General features: G+C 37.5%; 1 protein-coding gene across 2 annotated transcripts in view; it reads right to left on the reverse strand.

Moving 5' to 3' along the window:
• Positions 1 to 146: 146 nt before the first annotated feature.
• The window catches only part of LOC140557536 (leucine-rich repeat transmembrane neuronal protein 4), a 131,199-nt gene continuing 115,700 nt past the window's right edge, over positions 147 to 15,645 (reverse strand). The window contains exon 3 of one of the 2 annotated variants that reach the window (XM_072682030.1): positions 147 to 2,388. In XM_072682030.1, coding sequence (XP_072538131.1) covers positions 2,176 to 2,388 — 213 coding nt within the window. In that variant the 3' untranslated portion in view covers positions 147 to 2,175. The remainder of the gene's footprint in view (positions 2,389 to 15,645) is intronic. The other variant, XM_072682031.1, reaches the window with a different exon arrangement.

Here is a 15,645-nt window from a genome sequence, read left to right on the forward strand (position 1 = left end):
TTTTTATTTAATTGATGTAACTTTGTAAAAATCTGTTTTCACTTTGACATGGACTATTTATCTTTTGTAAATTATTGTATACAAAAAAGGCAAATTATATTGACTATGATTCCATTTATAAAAGCATAAACGCAGGGACAAACATCCAAGGGGGTGAATACTTTTTATACAAGCACTGAATGTTTGGTGGGAGGAAAAAAAAAAACACATTGAATCGATAATGAAGTGAGATGAAAAAAAGCTAATAAAAAACTAAATTTAAATTTATCTCCACATTTAAAACAGCAAGCTTAATATTCCAAAATATGCAGTCCATCTCTATATCTCTTTCGGACACACATGCATGCAATCACACATGTGCACACACACACACGCAGACACACTCAGTGGTTTACAAGCTCACCTTGAATAAAGATAAGGCTTCTCTTCTAGGTCACAAGATTGTGTTTCTGAAGAAGCAGACATCCTTTTTTTAATTACAGATTATTTACAAGACAAATAGGTCCAAGGTCCAATTGTAGGGGTGTACCCCTTGCCCCCCAACATTTACACTGTCTCTGTGTGTGGGATGTGAGTTGTCAAATAAAAAATGAATTAAGAAAAACATCAATTTCAGGGCTCCACTGAAGAAGAGTGTGTAGAAGTGAAAAAGAAACAGTTGATGGACTCATCGACAAAGGTGATTTGGGCCATTTAGGGCAGATGAGGTGGCTTTAGGATGAATGTCAGTTCAATTTTGTTGCACGCCAAGTACATCCATATGTAAGCCACTCTTTATACTGGAAATAGGTACCTTAACAACAACAACAGGGGAAAAAAACAGTCCATGTATGTGAATTTACTTTTGGTCATTAAAGGATTACTCCACTGTTCTTCTTCCTAATCTCTGTGTTTTGATTCAATAGGTTTTTGATTCTCAGTATACAGACATTATCCTCTGCTGTAAATAACCATATGATACAGATGTAGCAGATAGAGGTTAGTTTGAGAACCACTGGAGTATTGCTTTAATCTGGCCCAATGTGCTGGGAAATGCAAAGTGTCCGTGAAATGCTATAACTAAACATTTATCACGAAAAGACACCTGGCTAGACGGCTAGATGATCTGCACACTGCATATATCATCGTCTCGTAAACAAATAAAGACAGAAACAAGAACATAAAACAAATAAACAACATATGAAAAAAAAAGTATGGACACACTGTTTTGGAGCAATTCACATGGTATGACCCATTTACCAAGTAACTTTTTCTCATCTCACCTTGAATAATTGAATTTGGGTAGCTCATTCTGCGTAATGCACTCATGACAGGCTTGATGGGCCATGAGCCTCCCTGGCTGGCAGCCTCATTAGGGGAGGCTGAAAGGAACTCTTCTGAGCTCGGCTAAACTTTAATTTGTTCAGCGATTCCGTCTCTCATTGCTCTGTTTCCCCCTCAATTCAACTTAATGAACACTTCTTATTTAATTACTTACTCTGGGAAAACGCCAACATTCATTTATCAAAATGTGTACACTCGATACAGTTGAATCAATGCGAGCAATAATGGTTATTAATCATGGCAAAGCCCTTCAGCTTTTGCATCATATACACCTATGTCACAAACAATCAGATGGAAAAGTTGACCCTTAGAAGCTGCAGTTATCATAGACATTATTCATCTGTTACTCCGAGTTCACTGAAACCAGTAAAAACTTCTGGCAGATGTCTGTCATGTTTGTATTTGTAAGTAGAAACAGAAACATTGTATTATGGTTTCAATTTTGTGATGACTTTTCATTGTGTGTACAGTTGTATGTTAATGGAAGCTTTAATATAAAGACAATAATAACTCTTGACTTCTAAGGGTTAACCGAAGAGCTGAACAGTGGGTAAGGACTTGACAGAAAACACTTTATCACATTATCAAATTTCATTGCATGAATGAACAAATCTCCACTCCTCGCACACACACCAGAAAAGCCTTGGTGTATTCTCTGAAGGATTAGGAATACAATTTTTAATTTCGCTGCTCTATAACACCCTGCCCCACATCCATTTCTCCATAGAGTCAGTCAAGTCCGGTTCACTCCAGGGACGGAGCATTTAGTCCTCTGGTGATATCCATTGAGGACAGGGGGGGGCAGAGAGAAGGAAAAAGAGGTGGGTGTGCGAGTCTTTCCCCAGGTAGGGCTCACTTTGGCAGGCTGAGAGAGGGGGCTGCAGGCATAGAGGGGAGGAGGCTGGAGTTGGGGGCAATGTTGCGCTCTCCTGCCCCCCGCCCCTCCATAGCCTGGGCTGAGGGGTCGTAGCCCAAGCTGAAGTGCAGAGGCTGGTGGGCCTGGCAGTAGTCCACGAGGGGCTGCTCATACCTATAGTATGGCAAACGACCCATCTGCTGAGGTGCCTGAAATGAGAGAGAGAGAGAGAGATTGAGAGAGAGAGAGAGAGAGAGAGAGAGAGAGAGAGAGAGAGAATTTTGAGTAAATAGTGTTATTTTCCTGTTATTTTCCATGTAACGGATATTCCTATAATCATGCACACACTATTGAAACAGAAATAAACTAGGTATATTTTTATTATATACATATATTTTAACACTGTGTGTCCAGATACATTTGGGCACTATGACTATCATTATAATTATAGTAAGATCACCAGAACTGAAGGAAAACGGGACATATGCATGACGGTAAAGCATAACCACTACAAAATATATGTTATGTCCTTGTTGCATAAAACAAAATCTATTAATAATAAAAAAGAAGTGATTTGTCAAACAAAAACCATCCTTGGTAGTGTTAACTTTTTACTTAACCACAAAAACAAATAAAACTGTTACATTTTACAGCATTGTTAAACTTAAAAAGAATATTTCTCTCTGACTTCACTTCGATTTAGTCTTAAATCTAAAATTCTATATTTTATATATTATTTCTATCTCTTTACTTTTATCTTATGATATCTGTATTTTATTCTATTTTCTTTTCTTTTTTATATTTATATTTTTATATTTTTGACATCAAAGCATTTCACGGCTAGCTTTTTAAGAGTTTAATAGGAATTGGAAGACAATACAATCACACAAATAAGAAAAAGCTGAAAAGACATTGCAATAAATACAAAGTAGCTTCAAAACAATGACATAATAAAATGAAATGTTTTAAATAGCAAAAATGTTCTGAATAGTAAAAGCATTAACATTTAAACACTCTCATTAAGAATGAACACATCTTTAAGATGTCAACATCAATTTTGTATTATCTTCACAGCAAACATTGCATGGCCAACAGCTTTCTCTGAACACTGATTTCATGAAACTGATAATAATATTGTTCAAGGCACATGACACAGGGTAGCATGATCTCACATAGAAACATCCATACACGTTGATTTTTCCATTCCAAAAACTGGTTGTTTTTTCAACTAAATTGTCACTAAATTGTAATTTAATTTTGATTAGTCAACTGCTGTATTTTGTAAATTCTTGTTGACCTGATTTTACCTGTTTGATTTATTTTTTCTTCTTATAAGATTTTTTGGTAAAAAAAAAAAAAATGAACCCCTCTGAATAATAAACATTCCATCCCCCTTTCTGTGGTTGGTGCAGCTTATTGCAGAACAACTCCTAGTCATTTTTACTTTCTAGTGTGAAGGCTGCTGCTTTCTGTTGCTTTCTGCCTCCTGGTTATGCAAGCATCTCTGTGATGACATTACACAGAAACCCATCTATAGCCAAACATGGCGACCCTTTAACAGTGCATCCTTGTTTTTTTTGTTGTTTTTTTGTTTTTGTTTTTTTAAATAATATATATGTTTTCTAAAATATAAAAAAAAAATTAAAATTTGACTTAACCACAAAACAAATAAAACTGCATTTTACAGCCTTGTTTAAATGAAAGAGAATATTTTTCTCTGACTTCACTTCGATACAATTATTTATATCTCTTTACTTTTATCTTATTATATCTGTATATATTTTCTTTTCTTTTTTCTTTTTTCAGATTTCTATTATTTAAGCATTTTGTCATCAAAGCATTTTACTGCTAGTTGTACTGTGTTGCTAGTTATGTATGCATATGTATGTATATATATATATATATATATATATATATATATATATATATATATATATATATATGGATAGAAATATATATGTATTATTACTGTTTGTCCCCACTGTTTGTCATGTGAAAAACAGTTTGTGGTGTCTGTGCATGTGTATGTGTGTGTGGGCTTGATCTTTGGATGTTTAGTGGTTGGTGATGACATCTGAAACAAAGCAACAGAACAGAAAACAGAACACACACGCACAACAACATATCTGCTTCTCTTCAGCAGTCTCTACACACAGCGAAGGCCGGCCACCCACTCAGCTGATGTGCTGCTGATTTATATGCATGGCCAGACCCTGCAGGGAGAGAGCATACATACCACTGCCTTTATTCTCTTAAATGGAGGGCCTGACTCCATTAAGCAGAGACTGCTTATTACATTACAGCCACTTTGCTGATACTATGCCCCCCCTTCCCGCTTCTTAGCTACTTTGCATTGCATACAATTAAGTGATAATTACTCAATATTAAGGTTGCAACTACTTTCTAAACCTCTAAACCTTAACTTAGCAATACGAGTGGTGTGATAATATTTTAGTTTGTGGTGAGACATACAGAATGCATCATTAAATTTTTAAATTTCAATTTTGTTACTAATAGTAACAGTATTTACTAGTATTTTGGTATACTATTGAAGTGTTATTGCACATTTGCTGACCAGAAGAGCATCAGTTCATTACAATGTACACATTTTATTGAGGAATGACAAAAATAAATGGAGGGACTTCAAATGGGGCTTTTCCTGGTCATATTAAGCACGATCCATTGTCATATAATTTAAGACACAAAACTCTCGTTTCTCTGTATTGAATCTTTAATTGCATCAAATTTACATGGGCCTGGTTCAAATATCTCATCTGCCTTCTGTGCTTCCAGTACTGTAAGAACTTCATTCTTATCCAGGAATGTCTACTAGCTTCCAGATTTTATATTTACGTTTATGGCATTTAGCTGACGCTCTTCTACAGAGCAACTTACAGGGTTACTTGTATTACAGAGGTGGGCCAATGTAGTGTTAGGAGTCTTGCACAAGGACTCTTATTGTAGCACAGTATAATCACCAAGACCGAGAATCAAACCCCAGTTTTCCACATGGTCAGGTAGTGGTCTTAACCATTGTGCCACACCAACCACCATGTTTGCTTTAAAACATCCGCATTTAGCATCCAAGCAAATTCCGATAGCTAAAATTATTTCTCATACAAATATTCACTCCCATCATATTTCACTCCCAGAGAATTTCAATTCATCCAAAACAAACCCTGAAATCATACCATCTGGCAATAGTTGTGACTTCTAAGCATTACAAAAACAAGCATTAAAATGAAATGAATAATTGTGACATGTGATTTTATAGTAATAGTGAAGAGATGGAGTTATCTAAGGGCTAGTTTCTATTACACCTTTTAATGCCAGAAATTAAAACGAAAAGAAAGAAGTCTCCTTCAAGTAGTTGAGAAAGATTTAGAGGCGCCTTTTAATAGCCATGGGAAACACAAAGAACTGAGTGGCAAACCCAATGGGATCAATTGGCAAATCACTTGCCATCTGCAAACTATCTAAATCAGTCCCATTCAAATAACGGGCCCTCAGTCTCTAAAATCACTTAACACCACCCGGGGACATGGTGTATATTCCATCAGATCCCAGTTGGAATTCTGTTTGTGTGCAGCATTAGTGAACAGAAGCTAGATCCATTTATGATGAATGCTTGTTAGACTAATTCCCACCTCTGTCTCCCTATAAGCAATGATCACATCCAAGGTATGCTTATGAAATACACTTAAGGAAAATGCAGCTAAATAATTGTTTTTTTTGTCTCATCCTTAATGCTTAGCTCTTAGTGTTCTCTTCCGATTCATGCCTTTCTTGACCCTAGCTCTGACCCTTGTTTCATATGTTTATGCATTTATGAACACGTATGGCTTAAATGATGACATACAATGCAAATGTGTTTTGCAGGGGGTCCACATCAAGGAGTGGCAACACATATGAATTGTCAGTGGAACAACTGGTTTCAGGCTACATTTGCCTAATTAGCAAGATAGAGAAGGGAAAATAGGGAAAAACGGTGCCGTTGTAGCATTTAAATAAGCTTATGGCTCTATTGTGTTGAACAAATTGCCCGCTTTGCATGTTTACTGCTATTACAGGAAAGGTGGGGGCCTGCGCCTTAAGCGCTGTCGGAAGCTGTTCTGTAATGTTTTGTTTAGTTCAAATTTTTTGCACATGCTATTATGCACTGCCATCATAATTATGTTTTGGCAATTCAACACAAACCTGAATTGGCATTGTAAAGCCTGGACTCCACATTCATCTAGGGAATTATCATGTTGCATTATGCACTTGGATGCAACGTAATACCTAGGAGGTTACAAAAAATTCCTAATCCCTCATCATGTAAAAGCGCATGATTTAAATATGATGGAATCGGCCTGTACATCTGTTTTTTTTGTTTTTTGTTGTTTTCTTTTTTGGGGGGGGGGGGGCACATTTCTCCCCAAGTTAGACATTTCACATGTTCACCACAGTGGCCCTTAACCCTGTTGCTGGTGGGCCATTACCCCACACATTTTTGTGCAGGGCCATGGCTAGGGTTGGAAACCACACCAACCACTGTGCAATTTAGAAAATTCACAGACATTTTCTACGGAGTTAGCATGGTATTTCCAGTGGTTGCTAGGGTGTTCCTTAAGCAGTTTCTCCAGGTGACTGTTAGAGTGTTGTTATGGTTCTTAGGTGTATCCCATGTGTTTGATAGGTTGTTACTAACGTACTTGTATAACTGTGATATAAGTTTAAAGCACTGGAAGAACATTTCTTGTAAAGTACTTGAAAAGTGGTCCTCAACCCTGGTACTTTACCCCATACATTTTTGTGCAGGACAGTGGGCCATGACCAGGGTTGGAAACCACACTGACTGTGTAATTTAAGAAATTCACAGGTATTTGCTACGGTGTTGTCAGAGAGTTAGCATGGTATTGACTAGTACCTACTTTACTTAGATGGTATTTACTTTTAAGGTATTGTTATGTGGTTGTTATTGTATCCTAAGTGTTTCTGAGATTGTGGCTTGTGATCGCAAGTGATTGCTGTGGTATCTCATGTGGTAGATTGCTAGTTGGAGGTTGTTGCTAATGTTCTTGTATAACAGTGATATAAGCTGAAAGCACTGGAAGTACATTTCTTGAAAAGAATGCAAAGTGATTGCTACTATATGTTAACCCAGGTGATTGCTAGGGTGTTGCTAAATTTCACTGTCTGATGTAACTGCTAGGTGTAATGAGGCTTATTAGGTTGCTAAAGTTTTGCTATAGTATACCAGGCTAAGTGATTTGATGCTAGGTGTTTGCTGTGTTATCCTGGATTTTGTGATGTGTTATTGTATTTTAAATGGTGTTTATGGCATTTAGCTGACGCTCTTCTACAGAGCAACTTACAGGGTTACTTGTATTACAGAGGTGGGCCAATGCAGTGTTAGGAGTCTTGCACAAGGACTCTTATTGTAGCACAGTATTGTCACCCAGACCAGGAATCAAACCCCAGTTTTCCACATGGTCAGGTAGTGGTCTTAACCATTGTGCCACACCAACCACCATGTTTGCTTTAAAACGTCCACATTTAGCAGCATGTGTTTGCTATTGTATTTTAAATGGTGTTTGCTAATGTAGGGTAAACACTGACAACATGATAACCAGCTATCTGACTGATAGTCAGTGAGGTATTTAGAAACAAGTAATAGAACTTTAACATCTATCCTCAAATATACATGTACCTACTTCTTTTGCATGCAGGTTATATGGTCTGTGTTTTACATTTTATATAATTATATAGTTATCCTTACATTATTTCTTTATTTATTTCATCATTGGCAAAACAAGAATAACAGTTTTGACTTTTAAGACTTTAATGGTGTAGCAAGTGTGCACCATTCTGCATGGACCTCTGAGCAGTTAGAAACAGCAGCTCGGAGTTGTAGCAATCGACCTTGCCCAATCCCTATTTGTGCTGCCTTGTCAATCCTATTTTCCTCTTTAATGGACTGTCTGAGTGACCATTTGGAATACAATTGAGCAATCAATTTTCCATAAATGTAAATGGGATTAAAGTTTAAGCGCCGCCTGCCGACTTAAGTTGGACTAAAGCTCAAAACATTCCTGTTCACTGCCAAATAAGTGCAGAAGGAAGAGCAAACAGACAGGGAGGAAGAACACCATTATAACCAAACATAGAGAGTGAGAGTGTGTGTGTGTTGGGGGTGGGGGCTTGATAGTAACTGCATTTATGATTGCATTTTCCACTGAAGTGCCTTCACTACAATACCCCCTCCCTCTTTGGAAAATAGGATTAAATACACGTCAGCGTGATGAATATTTAAAAAATAAAAGGCTTTTTGGCTCCATATCCCTGGTGTCCATCCTAGTTTAATCAGGAATATTGGGCGCTGGCAGGCTGGATGCTGTGGTCAAAGCTTTTAAAAGATGTGACTCATAGGCTGGTCAGGCTGGGCCTCCGCCAGTATTTCGTGTTAAGAGCTGAGTGCAGAAAATGTATAAATGCATAGGGCCAAGTCACAGAACATTTACTGCATAATACAGAAGGCTTGTACAGAAAAGCTCTCTATATTATATACATCCAGGGTCACATTGTATATATATATATATATATATATATATATATATATATATATATATATATATATATATATATATATACACACACACACTTTTTTTATTAATTCAGTGGTGGAAGAAGGCACAGGCCTGAACTGGAAGCCACTGGAACACTCATATCACTACAGAAATGCAAGTTCTATACTACCTGAGAGTTATCCACCAAAGAGAGGCTCTTACTCTCATTTGAATTCAATTGGTTAAATGTATTGATTCATTTAGATAGGCTTGATGTAAAATGTGTCTAAAGATACTTATTGAGCAGGAATGGTTGACACTTTTTAAATATTCTCAAAGCTAGCTCAAAGACAACTGTTACATGAAGTGGTTTTAAACACATTGCCTGATTCTTGATACATTTTTATGTTATGTTATACTGTTATGTTTTTATATGTTTCAGTGTAATAAATATAGTGTAATAATACAGTGTGCTGCATTGCAAAAATGACACCCCAAAATGTTTCAAAATTAACTTTAGACGCAAAACGTTGTGTTGTATGCTTTGTGATCCCTATTTTCTATCCCTTCAAGTATCTTTGAAAATAAATCATTGTTGTTGGGGTTGTTCTAAGTAAGGATAAATTGCACTTTATTTTTGCTCTTACTCTGTTACATCCATGTTTGCATATCAAGTGCCTTATTGATGCATGTCTATTTTAAAATGTGCAAATTTTTCTTTTTAGGTAATTTCTTTTCAGGTAGAAGATAAAATACTCTTTAATTACTTTTTTTCTCATCATTTTTTTTTAATTTCATGAACAGCGGAGGAAGCATAAATCACAGTCATCATCATTAAAGAGCCATTTCAACATTCTGATGCAATAATTAGCTCAATCCCAGGCTTGTGTTTTCCTGGTAAATGTCAAATGAAGGAAGGAAAATATAGAATTTTGCTGTTATTAGGCTGTCAAGCTCTGCAACATTCAAAATGAAATGGCATTAAAAAGACATTAGCATGGAAAAGGGGCATTCTAAGTGTATATGTATGTCTGAGATATCACTAGCCCTTGCTTATCTTTTAATATTCAGTGCTGTATGGCCACAAGGCCTACTGTGAAACAGAAATTCTAGAAGTCATTTGCTACCCACATGAAAAAAACCCTCAGAAGCCATTAGTGATAAATATATTGCCATTGCCTTCCAAAAGCTTTCCCAAGAATTAATCTAATTTAAAAATTAGATTATTTCAAAAAGTCTGAAGGCAGTAAGTGTCCTGAGTGTCTGTCATGTGTAATTTTGTCTGCAAATGCTTTTCCTGCAACAGCGGACAGAGAAACACTATGATGTGCCTTTCCTGCAACAGCGGACAGGAAAACACTATGCCATATACAAAAATCTGGTCTAAATACTAGGTCTGGCACAAATAGCATTTCACAGGGGTTGACTACTCGTTTCTGAAAGAGTACTGGAATATTCTTTCTTAAAACCTTAAAAACAATAATACCAATAATTTCATCTAGAATTGTATGTAAGCTTGTTTTTGCAATTTAAAAATATAAATGCTATATGTGCGATCGTGTTTACCAGGGATAGCACAAATAAACTGAAGTCAATGTCTTTCTGATGCTTATAGCTATAGAATAATGTGTAAATAATCCATTTTTCAGATCATGATCACCAGACGCAGACAAAGTACACAAATCCTGTATTTAAGTAAAAACATAGATAACTTTTGTAAGTAAAAGTGGTCTCCTATTATTTTGCTTATAGGGTTATTGTATAAAAGCACTTATACTGATACTATTTTGCATTGCAATTAACTTCAGTTTTTAAAATGAATAAATAAAAAAAATAAAATAAAGTAACATACAAATTAATTACAGTTGTTACACATTAATTAAACGTGTTTCATTACTGCCCAAAACTAATGATCACTATACTTATATAATATACTGTGCTTGATTTTTTTTGTTTTAAACCAGCATTTCTCTAAGCATCCAATAAGTTAAAGTGCCCACATTCTTGCTTGGTAAGAATTTATAATGCACATAATAAAATACCACCATAAACATTCATAACCAGCCTTAAGCCTTTACTGAACACAACATGTTTGGTTTGGTGAAAAGTGAAATTTGCGTACATTTGCAATGTGATGTCACACGTCACAATGCTGTAAAATGGCTTGTAGGTGAGCCATTAACTACACTTTATTGCTAAAAGTATTCACTCACCCATCCAAATAATTCAATTCAGGTGTTCCAATCAATCTCCACAGGTGTGTAAAAAGCATCTAGGCATGCAGACTGCTTCTACATACATTTGTGAATGAATGGGTTGCTCAGTGAAATCCAGCGTGGTACCGTGATAGAATCACCAGTCCAGTCATGAAATTTCCTCGCTACTAAATATTCCACAGTCAACTGTCAGTGGTATTATAACAAAGTGGAAGCGATCATTTACAGCTGCCATCCAGTGGGTAACTATTCTGTCTTTATGTAAAGCACTAGCCACAGAGTATGAAATGCGCTATACAAATAAACATACCTTGCCTTGCTTTGCCTTTCAGAAGACCTTAATGTTGTGTAATAGATACACACTAGGCTGCAAAGGCTGCAAACACATTGCTGAAGATCTGGGTGTACATCAGTCCACAGACAATTTGTCTACAAATGCAACTTCTGCTTACTTTTTTCAGGGGTGGGCATCCTAAGACCTTTGTTTGTGTGTCCACTATTAGAAATGCACTGAACAAGAATAACGTTTATTGAAGAACACCTTACAACATTACACCACAAATTTAGTTAGGGATATGAATATGGACATGAAACATATGGACAAGCAAGTCCAACTTCCAAAGCAAAGCAATTCACTGACATTGACAGTGTGATGGTGATTAGCCCAAACACATAACTAGACATGCCAAAATAGTCTTAGAATACAAAATAACACAAAACGGCAATGTTTAACACAACTACCACTATAAATCTTTTAAATATGAACCCCAAACACACTACATCCTGGGAGCGCTCCCATGTCATAATATTAAGATTTCTGCCAGATGAAGAGAGAGTAAAGAAGAAGGAGCTGGTAAGAAGAAACAAAGCAAAAGAAAAAAAATTCAAGCTACTTTCCTTGGGCTCTGTTATTTATTCTGGCTGCATGCAGTGCATATACATGACACATTCTCCCTGGAGGATAGGCAAATGTGGGCATTGTGTTGTTTGGACTTACTTCGAAACACACTCACTCATTCACTGCCTGAATATTTAAACAGAGCATGGGTGGAGGGGGGTAGTGTGTGTGTGTGTGTGTGTGTGTGGGGGGGGGGGGGGGTTATGCAGTTGTTGTTGTCTTGTCTTACTTTTGTGAAAAACAACCTACACCTTGGCTGTTTGTGCAGCTATCACAAAGCCTACACCTACTCAGAATGGACAGAAGACTAATGCATCTGTATGCTCCTTTAATCTGTTTGTTGTTCTGCTCACAGCAAAAAAGCAGGGAATTCAACCAAAGGCACGAAGAAGCATGTTTAGACTGAGATAGGAAAGGAAAAAATGAAAAAAAAAATAAATAAATAAATAAAAATGTGTACGTTATTTCCACATTAACACAATAAATTACATTAATAATTTGATAGACAGTATGGTTCATGTAATATGTTTTATTTATGTTGAAATGGTGCATTTAATTTCCCATTTTTCATTGTGTCTAAACTCACATAACCACAGATCTACACAATAAAATGTTAACCTTTCGGAACATGAATTTTCACATTGACAATGACTACTAATAAAATGTGGTCTGATCATTATGTAATCACGATCATAGACAAACACAATTAAATAACACATATAGTCAAATTGTTCATGTCTTATTTTGCACCTTGAGATTACAGCAGTATACTGTATTACAAGGGACAGGGCCGGTAAGTTGCACAAGTAGCGCAAATGGCTCTACGTGGCTTTAAGTGGATTCTGTACCACCTCCAACTACCTTATAGTTCCCAAAATTCAGAAATCCTCAGTAGGGGAAAGAGCCTTTTCTTATAAAGCCTCTAAACTCTGGAATAAACTTCCAGGTAATGTTCAGGACTTAGACATTGTCTCAATTTTTAAATCTAGGCTGCAGGGAATTGTAGTACACTGAGATGCTGGAGCTGTCGTCTTGCTGCTTGCATGCGATCACTCAGGTTGGTGGGCAGTGGAGCAGATGGACGCTAATGTTTCAGGGTTCTCCCATGTCTGTGTTACCTTATGGCTCTCTCCTTTTAATTAGGCTGTTATAGTCAGACCTGCCGGAGTCGCCAGAGACACTCTGATACTGCTCAACATTCTATACTCTCCATAAAATCCTCTCAGAACTAACTGTCTCTTTACCTTCTCCGAGTAAATTGTCACCCAGCCACCTACCAGCAGCCCCCGCCCCCACCACCACCCATGCCAGACCAGCAAAACACCCTCCTACCACTGCTACCTGTCTGATGACCATGTTGAAACCTGGGTGGACTCTTGGCTGTCTGCCTCTGTTGATATTGCCATTATTAACTGTCATTACTCTGACCATCACTGCCATGACTATATTAAGTTATGCTACACCGTGATTATTATTATGATCAGAGCAGTTCAACAGTATAGATGGTTTGGTTACTTATCAATAATGTATAAATAGTTCTGACCAGAGGAGGATGGGTCCCCCTTGTGAGTCTTGCTTCCTCCCAAGGTTTCTTCCTCTAGCTCTGACTTTTACTAATTATTGATTATGTAAAGCTGCTTTGTGACAACAACAGTTGTAAAAAGTACTAAATTTGACTTGACTTGACTTATTAAATAGAAAAAATGATCAAATATGAAGTTCAGTTTGCTCTCAGGGGGAGAAACTAAGTGAACAAGTGCAATTTTTTTCTGTTATTCAATAAGTGTTAAACCATCAATCTGACAACACCGCAAATGTTAAATTGCTATTAATCAGTATGGAGAAGCTGCTTAGCATGAGCTTTGTTAGCAGGATAACAGTCTGCTCACCGCTGAACAAATTCTTGTTCTTTGTCTGGCTGACATAGACATTTAGATGACAAGGACTAGGATGGAGCGACTGCTGTTGAAAGGACAGAAAGCTAAAAGAAAGCTTTTTCTCCATGGGTTTGGATCTATAGCCCAGCTACGGCTAAAGCTCCCTGTCACCAACATCATAGTTTTGCTCTGTAGGTGTGAGGTGGTGTGAAAAGAAAGCACAGGGGTGAAGATTTTTATGAGCACCTGAACGCTGTGACAGCACATCCCCAACACCCATATCAGAAGCATTTACTTCTACTAAGAAAGAAACATCAGGGTCTGTAAGCTGTAACACTCGAGCTCTGACTAAGCTGTGTTTAGTAAAAATGTAGCAAAGCCCAGACAGCACTGAAGCAACCGAATGCTCAGCTGGCCACTGGATACCACAAATCTAAAGAAGGAGACAGATGGGACATGGAAGAGGGACTTCTCCAACTTTATATAGAGATGGCTCTCCAGGAGTAGCTGGAGAACACTTCTTACATGACTCACATGTTCCTCCATGGAGTGACTGGAAATGAGGATATCGTCCAGGTAGACAAAAGCATAGCAGTGTAGGGCCTCCCTCAAATAAAACATTTTTTTTTCTGGGTTTATGTGAGTCCAGATTGCCCACAGTAAAGGCATCTGCCCACCTGCATGCAGGAGGAATGGCCCAGCTGCCTGGGCTGTTCAAAGGCAAGAGAGCATTGGAGCAGAAAGCCATGGCAGCGTTCTGGATCCCCATCAAATCTCTCTTGTGGGAGTAAGCATTCTTCAACCCATGGAACAGGATCAGGGACTGGTGCAGGTGTGGTGGGAGGGGCAGGTGTAGCCATAGGAGGCTGTAGTTAGGGCCTGCAACTGTGATAGGATCTGTTGGAGGGCTTACTCTCTGTAGTGTGGTAGCTCACCTAGAACCACCAACTTTTAGGGTGGCAAACCAGTGAGAACTGAGTAAGCTACCAACTGAGATACTTGGAGAGGGACCCAAGTGCAGAGTTGGGCAGAAACAAAGAACAAACTTGATATGACTAAAGGCAATAACTGAAACTAAAAGTACCGATGGGACTATGAAGGACAATGACACTTAGAAACAGATGAAATATGTATTTGAAATAAAAACTGAAAACTTGCTGTACAGGGGATTTAAATTCCTAATCTCTTGATTATGAGACTAGTAAAAGCCCACTGCACCGCTGAAGCAGTTGCATGAAATTTTAAGTTCAAGGGGGGAAACCTAAGCTGCCAGGGGAAGACTGACCAGTTCAAAATCACAGAGCAATGGAAAAACTCAATCGAGAGTGAGGTTCTCAAACAAAAGGGGGAAAGGCGAGAAAAAGGACAAAGAGGGCAACAATGCCTTCAAAGACTTCAAGGAAGGTTTGCTTTTCACTTTCTACTTTCTTTTGCGTTCACTATTTTATTTATTTAATTTTACGTTTTTTATTTATTTATTTATTTTGGGGATAAAAAGAAGTTAGATCTGGAACCAACAGAAGATCAGAAAAAAAGACCCATGAGAACACTCAAGGGAGGTTTTACCAGTTTACCAGCAAGGCTTGTGTGTGGCACTCTCAAGAGAGGAACCTGAGACTAAGCACATGGCTATGGCTCCCTTTAAATATGAAAGGGACAGGTGTTGCTGATCGCCCCTAATGGTTCTAAGTTTCCTTCTGGTGGCTGGGGGTGGCATAGCAGGTTGCCAACATAGCTAACCCTAGTCTGCTACCTTACAGTTGAATGATGAATCTTTTGTCAAAACAAAGACTCAAAGCAATCAAAATAAACAAACTAAAAATGGTTGAAAAATAAGATTTATGATTACCCAATCGAGATGCCATGACATTACCTGCAGAGCACACAAGTAATCCCATAAATATTGGTGACCTAAAACACATGTGCA

The sequence above is a fragment of the Salminus brasiliensis genome, chromosome 6, assembly GCF_030463535.1.
Source record: "Salminus brasiliensis chromosome 6, fSalBra1.hap2, whole genome shotgun sequence".
Classification (NCBI taxonomy): Eukaryota; Metazoa; Chordata; class Actinopteri; order Characiformes; family Bryconidae; genus Salminus; species Salminus brasiliensis.